The sequence below is a fragment of the Dendrobium catenatum genome, unplaced genomic scaffold (assembly GCF_001605985.2).
Source record: "Dendrobium catenatum unplaced genomic scaffold, ASM160598v2 fragScaff_scaffold_1608, whole genome shotgun sequence".
Taxonomy (NCBI): domain Eukaryota; kingdom Viridiplantae; phylum Streptophyta; class Magnoliopsida; order Asparagales; family Orchidaceae; genus Dendrobium; species Dendrobium catenatum.
In genome coordinates this window covers 4,230,653-4,241,122 of record NW_021320070.1, presented here as the reverse complement: position 1 = coordinate 4,241,122, position 10,470 = coordinate 4,230,653, and the positions used below count along the sequence as shown (strand labels likewise).

The following is a 10,470-nucleotide window of genomic DNA, read 5'->3' as shown; positions in this document are numbered from 1 at the left end:
ATTCATAAAGTGTCTCAAACATGAGAGACTGAAACACAACTAGCACTCAATGATATTGAAATGAAAGTTGGAAATAAGAAGAAAGAAAGGGGAAAAAATAGTGATTTCAAATATGCTCTCTTTTGAATAGAGTTATGTTACATTCTCTTGTAGATTATTTGAGTTACATGTCAGCATTATATGTTGCTCTTGTTGCAGTTTTGTTGTGATTACAATTGGGATTGTTATTGTCAATTGCTAAATGGAAGCATATCAATGCCAAATTTGTTTCATGTGATATCGGATTTGGAATCTATATGGAACTTGTTCACCCACAGTTATGGTTCTTGTAGCGGCTTTTCTACCATTTCAATGGTATGAATTTTTTTTTTTTAAGTAATAATGAACTTGGTAAAAAAGTTAATTAATTTTGAGCAAAATTTTTTTTAATAAAAAATTTCTTGCATTTTTTTGGTTATTTACATCATTATGCGCTGCTTCGATCCATTCGAGGAAGATAAATGAATAAGGTGAGCCATGAAAGAGATTAAGGATTTAAATGATGGAGATGATTTGAGAGCCAAGTGTGTTGAAGAGGAAAAAGCTTGGAGCTCTGAGAAATGAGTTTAGGTTGTTAATATTTTTGACATATTTTATTACAATGAAGTAAATATTACTAATTAAATTAGCCAATTGATTTTGTTAACTAAATTTTCATCTGTCCAAATTATAAGAATATGTGATTGTACACAAGTGATATGGTGCACGTTCATTGATTTTATTGTTTCCTTTTTCTTTAGCACTTCTTTGCCTCATGTTCTATTTCAACTTAAAATGTCCCTCTGGAAACTGCATATACTTATGATTGATGTTGTGCAGTTCAAAGCATAGACAATGAACTCGAATACTATTCCCATATAAAGCCTATTGCGGAGACATCACTAGCACTTTGCTTTATTGTTTATATAGCTACAAGCTTCTTTGGTGATTTTCTCTTTGACGAATCAACCCTTCATAATGTGCTTGCCAACTTCAATGCCAACCTTGACATACCTTATAATGTTGTTTTTGATGATGTTGTTTGTGTCAGCTGTGTTGTACACCTCATGCTTGTTTTCCCTATGATATCCCATGCTTTGAGATATAAGATGCATATTTTCATAAATTGAGAAGGAATGGTTTAACATCCCAAAACATTTCAGGATCATAAGAAAGTAGATAGATGAGATCGTCACGGGGGAGAGAGGCTTCCAATCAACATAAAATGGAGATGTCTTTTGAGGTGCTTACATGGGGGAGAGGTGATTTTTTTTTCATAAGATGGCTCATAGCTTGCTTGCAAGTATGTTTGATATTCACTCTCCTTTTTGTCGATAATTGTCTATATGGTCTAATTTTTTGAAATTCCTTATTTGAAATTATATGTGGATTTGTTATATGTTATATATTTTAGGGGAGATATGCTTCCAATCAAGAGAGAATGGAGAAGTCTTTTCAGGTACTTACATGAGGGAGGGTTGATTTTTATTCTTTCATCGGATGGCTTATAGCTTGTCTATAAGTAGGTTTGATGTTTATATTCCTTATTGTTGGTTATTATTCATATGGTCTAATTATTTAAAATCCCAGATTTCATATTATATGTGGATTTGTTATATGGTATATATTTTGACTTTAACTTATCTGAATTGCTTTATTTTTTGCTTCATTTTGATCATTTTTTTTAGAAGTTTCTTTGCAAAAGCTTGTCTTTAATGTTTAGTGGCCTATTGATGATGTCAAAGTGTTAGATCAGCCAACTACGAGCTCCAAGTTAACATATATTATTTAGGAGACTGTGTGGGATAGATTTTTTACTGCTTTACTTTTCATATCAGTGTCACACTATCATATGTCTACAATTTTTTATGTTTACTTAAAATCATTTTGTCAAGTTACAAAGATTGATTCATTTCTTGATTGCAAATGATATTCATGCCTGTTATCTAGATTGTTATTATTAGGAAATGAATGTGAAATAGGCCTCATTGAATTCATCTATTATTTTTATTCACATATGTAACCCATATTTCTTATTTCTTATAAACATGCATGAATTATTGAACTTTTCTTTTTTCCTTTTGATGCTTTAGGATTCAATTTGTATATTTTGTTTCATAAATGCAACTCTCACTCTCACTCTCTCTTTACAAACTTTTTGTTTTCCTTTCTATTTTATTTGCTCTTTTTTTTTTTACAAAAAAAAATAATATTTTGTTGAAGCCTTAGCATATTAATGATTTTATTATATTATATGATAGAGAGTTTTTACCAATAAATTTGTGAGAAGATATTAATTATTTATATTTTTGTGCTGTTCTAAAAGCATATTTATGGACTAACAGAATATTGTTTTTTTTTTTTTTTTATATTTTAAGAAAAATGACTTTGATCTTGCTCACCTGTTAATTAGCTTTAGTTCGACTTATTTTTTTATTCTTAACAAGTTCAATAAATTATGACTTTTATTGTCAATCAAATACTTAAATTAGATTTTTTTTTTTTTGTTAAAATTATGGCTTCATTTGAGATGGTTTTCTTACTGCTTCATAAAGCTTATTTTTAGTACAAAAATATAACTTTTGTAATAGAAAGCAGTTTTAAGAAGTAGTAAGAAAACTGTTCCAAGCTAAACCTATATCTTATTGCAAAGTTGGCTCCTTTGTTTAATGAGTTAGGTCGATCAAACATGAATTTCCCTTAAATTCAACAAATTTACGGCGATTATACTTAGCCATATGGTTTGTTGTGATCTATAAGCATGCATTTGTGATAGGGTTTTCATAGCTAAACTTTTTTTCTTTTTTAACAACTAATTTAGGCTTCTTTTGGGACGGCTTTCTTTCTGCTTCTTAAAGTAGCTTTATAGTACAAAATTAAAAAAATTTGTACTAAAAAACTGCTTTAAGAAGCATAAAGAAAGTCGTCCCAAACAAAGCCTTAGTCTTCTTGCATGTGCTATATTAATTTCAAAATCAATTGATTGGAAACTCTAATATTATACATAAACTTGATTCTTATTTTTTCATCTAACTTAAATGAGTGTACGTATTAGAATGATAAAAGTTAATATGCCTATTAATTATGTATAATTTTTTTATAAATATGCAAGTAGTGCATGCAATATTTAAATAGAATTTAACATCATTGATATAAAAAGTAATAACTTAATTATATATTTTATTATATCATTTTTAATTTGTTTAAAATTATTATTAACATGTATCATGTGCACGTGCATTTACACTAGTATAATAAATTTGGCCTATTTTAATGAAGATAAATGTAGATCTGAAAAGAATTGACTATAACATATTAGAAATGACATTTTTCATTAGATTTAAATATGAAATTGTTGTTGTTGTTGAATGATAGTGCATTTAAAATTAGATTAAATTATGATTTGTGCATTATAATTGAAACTACGATGAAAATCAATTTGAACTCGAGCAAATCTTGATACTTATTTAAATTAAATGCTTCTAACATTGAATTCATGATCATATAAACAACGATTTCAACAAAATTTATAATGTCTCGACGTGACTACACAACAATAACAAAAGTGATCCAATCTAAGTCTCAATAAGCTTTAGATCAAGCACTTGAAGCGTAATTAAAATTTAAGGGCATTAATTTAATTATTAAATGATCGTTAAACTTGCATGCAAATCGAGCATATTGATGAGATGAATCTAATGAGCCCAATATGTTTTAATTTCTGACATTAATAATGTACTTTATTGCTGAAGAAAAGATAATATGATCAAGGTAATTAAGACAGGTTGCCCAATGGAGTGTTCATGATTTTGTTAATATTTACACGACATATCTCACTCTAAAGCGTATAAATATATATACTCATACTCTCTTTATGAATAGGTGAGGGAGCTTTGAATTAAGATTCAGGAGAGCTTTAAAATCATAAGGATCTCATAGTACCACTCGAGCATCAAAATCGGGCCTCATTCCGACCATCAGCATTGGACCAACATCGATCGTCATAACCTAACCACCACCCAAACATCATTGTCGAATCACGCTCAATGCCGCCTTCAAACCATCGCTCGATCGATGTCGTTGGGCAACCGCTTGACAAAACCATCAGATCACCATCGTTAAAATGCCCAATCATCATTGTTTTTATTAATTATATTGATTTTAATAGGAAGTATTACAGGAAAAAACACGCAAAAATAATGCTATAAATTTTCCTTACGAATGATTTTTTGAATTGTTGCTATTGAGTATTGTTTACCTCCATATATATGACATGGTCAATGTAAGCAAAAAAGATGACGATTGATTATTATTTGTAGACAATATATCATTCAGAACGAAGATCAGAATGTCTCGATCATGATGAAATCATTCAAACTTTGTCTAATTACAAAATGGACCACATCGTTGCATTTATGACTTTGAATTTATAAATAAGGAGTTGTTTGTATGCGACTCGATAGTAACAATTTAAAAAGTTATTAGAATATTACGATATAATTTATATCAAATAAATTTAAAAGTTGTTTGATTTAACTTAAGATTAATATTATATTTTTATAAATTATATCATACTTATTTTAAAATAAATAAAATAAATTTTAAATTCATAATAATATAAATTGTATCTCTATTTTTTCTTGTTGGAATCTATATAAATTTGTGGATTTGATACTGTTTGAACTGAAAATTGGGCCAGCCCAGCTACGCTTGGATTCACAGTCTTTCTTTCAGCCTATAAATATTGACATAGCAGTAGTATTGCGTTGTTTCGAAAAGTAGCTGGGCTAGCCCAAATTTCAGCCCATTAGATGAAGGACAGGAAAGTAATTTCGTTTCCCACGGCATCAAATAGCGTCAGGTTCTCCTTCCTCCGTCAGAAACCCTGAAAATTCTCTTCGCAGCTATTCTGGTACGCTCTCAGCATCTCATATAAGTGTCCCCTTTCTTCCGCTGCATTCTTTTCCTTGTCACATCTGCAACGTGTATGCTTTTATTGCTCTCGTTCGCCACGTCCAGCTTTCCTCTATTTCAATTATTGTTCTTTTCGTCTTTCTAGGGTTTCTACAGGTTAGAATTTTCCCAGCTGCTCACATATATGGACGTTTTCTTTTAGCAGTGATGGCATTTCATTCGTGTGAAGCACAGATCTGTTTGTTCTTCCAATTTAGGATTGCGCCATTTCCTGGCGTGATTCGGTCCGTATTACTTGTCGGATGTTGAAGTTCTTGGATCTTGCCGTGAACGCCATTTTTTATGATGTTGCATGTACTCCCCCTTGTTGATAAGGCGTGTATTAAGATCCCTTTTTAGACGAACATGCCTATATGCATATTGAATATTGAATTATTTGTGGCTGCCTTGCTAACATTTAGCTCAGAGTTTGATAAGAAAGTACATTTTAATATTGGTTATAGAATTTGACTGGTAATGTTGTGATCTGTTGTTAGGCTAAAGGCTGTAAATCTTATCCAAAAGAAATGTCAATTGGTATATATATTACAATACCTATAATGGCTCATTGCAATATGCATGCTTCCATACTTGAGTTAGTATGAATATTTATTTTTTTGGTTGTCACGATCCGGCCCGGTTAGCTCGTAGATATGAGGCGGGAACGAGATCGGACGCGAAATTTTTTATCTCAACAACAATTCTATTCAATTTTAGCTAGTCAAAATAAATAAAGCGCCTCTACAACATTATCATAACAAGTCTATCAAAATATACAAGATGACCATAAAATGTTTTCTACACAATTTCTACATGCCATCCAAAATTAAAAAAAAATAACTACAACATCTACTACTACTAAAGACAGTAAAGGAACCTGTCACCCGGTAAGCGTCGTCTGTAAGTAAATCTCGGGTGATCAGCCATCACCTAAGAGTCGGGTCTCCTGAAAAATTTCCCAAAACTAGGGAATGAGCTACTTAGTTGAACGTGTTAATCCGCGAGTGCAAATGTTTGTTTGGGATAAGTTGATAATATACAAGTATAATGAATTGTTGGAAGTAAACAAATGGGCACATAATGATTGCATATTCCTTTGAAACATTTCTATTTGATGTAATAAACATTAATCTAAATCTAAAATTTGAAAGGGGATAGGATATAACAACGTCAAAAATTGTATTTATTTTCTTATTGATGACTTGATCACCCAAAGTCACAATACTCTCACTAGATCTATTACCACTAAAATTACACTCCATGTATTCAGTTTTAGATCCACTCAAACGAAAACCTTTAGACTCTAAGATTGTCCTTCATGATTAAAGTCTTATCAACAAGAAGAATATTATCAACAAAAAACATACACCATGATACATCCTCTTGCAAATTTCTAGTAAGAACATTCATGACTAAAGCAAAAAGACATGGACTTGAAGTTGATCTTAAAAATAGTGCATGGAACTAAATTTTCAATCGAAAGGCACATTTTGATAGAAACTTATCATATTATTTTGAATATGAAAACAATAACAAGAAGTTCCTCATATGGGAAGAAATGTCTTTTGCCATGAATATGCTGCTAATTGTTAGAGAATTATGTCTTGATTTCAAAACCTTATTTGCTAACTTTAGTGGTAGGGGGGGGGGGGGGGGGGGGGGGGGGGGGGGGGGGGGAGATGATAGACAACAAAGGGCATCACTCATCAATGTTGAGATGATTAGATGCCATCGTCATGGTATGAAGATGTAACGATGATGTAGTGATGCGGGACCGTGATTGTTTGGGGGACATTAGAGGTGCGTCTTCATCTGATGTTGTTGTTGTGCCACCTTCAAGTGTCATCGGATGTCGTCGCCAAGCCTTCGAAATAAAACCCTAGCTGCACTTAGTCAAATGTTCGAAGGATACGAGTTACAGGGCTACTGTAATATAAGTAAAATTTTTCTCTTAAGAAATTTTATAAAAAGGTTTTATATTTTAAAATAATTTTTACGTTACATATTTAGGACTTATGTGTCTAATTTTTTAAAAATACTATTTTAATTGAACATGCCTTTACCTTGTTTGACTCGTGTTCAAGCCATGTTTGACACATGACCATGTATGACATGTGCCATACATTGCATATCTTCTTAAGGAGGAGGGCTAGTGCGTTATAATTTATAATTACTTTTTTATTAGACCCTTCTAGGTCATTTAAACCTTTTTTAGGGCAATAAGTAAAACACTCTAAGTTACATCCTCTAAATCAAGGTTTAAAATCCAAATTTTCCTTTCTTCTTGTTTTCTCAGCCACAACTTATTTGCAATTGCCAATAGCCTAGAGTCGGTTGTATACCCCTCCAGGAACGTCACCTTAACCTCCTGGTCTCTCCCTACTTTGACCATTGACAAAAATTGATCCAAGGGAACCAATGAGAGCTACAAAGACTAGTTTCTCTTTGTTGATAAGCATAATCCTGGGAAGAAATCAAATTTGTTGTTCAAAACTCTAGATCTCTCTCTCTCTCTCTTAAGAGTTTTAAAACCATAAACTATTGTGATTGGGATTAGTGTTGCAAGTTTTCAGCTAGCCTTCCTGCCTCTTCTTGGATTGGTGCGATGCTATTCTCCATTGAGTGATTGAATAAGCCATTGAAATTGGGATAGATTTGAGTTACTGGCTACCCCTAGGTCCCCTATTTATGGTGACTACTTATTCTAATTCATTTTTTTTTTCCATCACATTTGCCACCAACCTATTACACATGCAATCCCTTACAAACGATGCTAGCCACCATTCTTCCTAGTTAAAACTCCATCAACTAGCATCAAATTTTATATCAGTAGCTCTACTCCTTGGATGTCTACTGGTCTCCCTAAATTTGGGGAAGAGAAGAATAGAACTCCTATGTGAGTGGGATGCATCCCCTCATGTTTCTTTTTGGCTGTACCATGTACTACAATCAACCAAGAATGGCGTCTGAGTTTTGGGGTTTGGATTAGTGGCATCCCTGAATATTATTTATAAAACTTTGGCCGAGTTTCGTCCATTAGTTTGAACTTTTTTAGTAGGTGGTAAATAGTTGTCCTATATCAACTCATGATTTTGTGCCAACTATTGCATATTTTTTGGCAGAATTTTATAATAGCCCCTGATTACAGGGTCATTTTACAGTTTAGTATGTCTATTTCAAAATGAGTTGATTTTATCAATCTCCCTTGATACTTCAAAATTCATTAAAAAGACTTTTCTATTCTCGCTGTTACTTCCCTTTTCGTGCAATGCAGAGATTGGTCTCTTTTTTGCAGCTATTGGTAAATTCTGCTAGGACTTATTTGTCTATTGAAGTTTTGAATATTGAGATAACAGCATACTTTGTTTATGAAGTTTATTTCATTTCTATGTGGTTTTGTGAGGACATATGTGGCAGGACTTGACATAAAGGATGTGATTATATGGTTAGAGTTTTGAAGGAAAATTCATGCTTGAGCATGTATTAATTATTTTTGAATAGGCATTGTAATTTTACAAGATAGTACTTTGTTCCATTTAATTTAAGTTCAATGATCTGAATGACTTACTTTTCTCTGTGCTTTATTGTTTCCCATTTCTTCGGATAGAATATCCTATCTGAGTATTTCACCCAATCTTCCTGTTTGTTTCCTTCTTTTAAACTGATCATTTTTTTCATCCTTTTACCCCACTCATTCGTTCTGTGGCTGACTGTTTAATTTGATTCTTATTAATTGTCCCAATACATGTTATCTTTACATGACATCTGAATAAAAATACTTATTGCCAATGCCATATTCAGTTCTATACAGTATGGATGCACATACACCGGAGGACAAATTTTCTGAAAATAATGTTGCTGAGTCAATGGGGAACTCAGGCAACCTGAAGGAAGGAAGTGTGGATAATGTGGGAGCTGGAGCTGGTGAAAAAAGATGGCCTGGCTGGCCTGGTGAGAATGTTTTTAGAATACTGATTCCTGCCCATAAAGTAGGTAGCATTATTGGGCGAAAAGGGGAGACAATAAAAAAAATGTGCGAGGAATCAAAAGCTCGTATTAAGATCATTGATGGTCCTCCTGGTGTTCTTGAAAGAACGGTAAGAAACTATTTGTTGTTTCTCAATGTGTGCTCGTAATGCATAAATCAGTTTGAAATATCTCATTGTTCTACATTTTTTTAATGATTATAATCTTTAGTAAGGTAACTATTTGAATAATCAGTGGCCTACTTTTAATAATTGGACTGCCTTTTTTGTTTGCTTTAAATATTTGAAAATAGTGACCATTAATAATATTGCAAGTTTTCCAATCAAGTTTGTTTAGTAATATTGTGCTAAAGCTGTTGTAGCAAGGTGCTATGCCCTAAACCTCACTCTTAATAAGTAAAACTAATTGCTTGTGCGTGCCAGGAATCATATGTGAAACATGGTTAGTGGCTTTGCCATGTTGGCAGAAGCACATTGGTAATGCTTTTATTTGGTGCAATGAGAGTTTTTAGAATGTATTTGTTGGATTGCATATTGAACAGCCTTTGTTGCTCTTAAGTAATTCCAGTGGGTTCGCTTACGTTTGCTGCTTTGAATGAAGTTTTGAATCTTTGATCCATGATGATAGATTTCCCTAATCACATTTTGCATTCAATTGATAATGACCCTTCCACAGTTTCAAGCATTTTTACTGTTTCCAATTATCAGATTCCACAAGGAGTGTTTTTGTTCTTGGTTCTCTGCAAGAGACAGATAAAATGCGTTTGGTATAGGGAATGCCAAATGGGCTGTTTGGCTGGGCATAATGGCTTAATCTGACTTAGCAAAATACCCAATCAAACATCAACATATGGACGGTCGGATTGTTCAAAATTTTATCCGAGGTATAGAAGAAAATGATCTAACTTCGATGTGTAAAAAGAACTAACATCCTTCAACAATGACAACTTGCATTTATCTTCAAAACTTATAATATTGAAAGAGTATTTTTTGAATAAATTATTTGATAAAATATGATAATCAATAGATTCAACAACCAAGAGTGAATGCTTATTTTCTTTGAACTTGATAATTAATTCATGTCTTTGGCCTTTGAGTTAGGAATGACTCTGAGTTATATATCATGATTGCTTTTTGTTAAGTTCACTGCACCAGCATCTTACCTTTTTCTTTGATTCGACAAGCTTTATGTGCTTATCTTACCTTTTTCTTATAACTTCCAAAAAAAGTGGATGAAAAGTAGGCTTGCTCGGATCATCTCTATGTGCACTTACCAGGGAAGCCTCTATTTTCTCTAACCTTGTACAGAACATGTCCTATCTGCCAAGGTTTTGAAAACCGGACCGAACAACGAACCGGAACAAGGAGAGGTTCACGGTTCGACCGGTCTAACCGGGGTCGAACCGGATGACGTAATAAATAATAAGTATTATTTAAATTTAATACAATTAACACAAAAATAATGTTATCATTCAAAGTATGAGATAAAAAATTAAATTAAAAAAAACTATGA

At 32.5% G+C, this 10,470-nt stretch overlaps 1 protein-coding gene across 3 annotated transcripts in view; it reads left to right on the top strand.

Moving 5' to 3' along the window:
- Window positions 1-4,800: 4,800 nt before the first annotated feature.
- LOC110105547 (flowering locus K homology domain) overlaps window positions 4,801-10,470 on the top strand; it is a 26,600-nt gene continuing 20,930 nt past the window's right edge. For 2 of the 3 annotated variants that reach the window (XM_028700881.1, XM_020835102.2), the window contains exons 1-2: window positions 4,801-4,930; window positions 8,773-9,068. In XM_028700881.1, the coding sequence (XP_028556714.1) occupies window positions 8,784-9,068 (285 nt within the window). In that variant the 5' untranslated portion in view covers window positions 4,801-4,930; window positions 8,773-8,783. The other variant, XM_020835103.2, reaches the window with a different exon arrangement.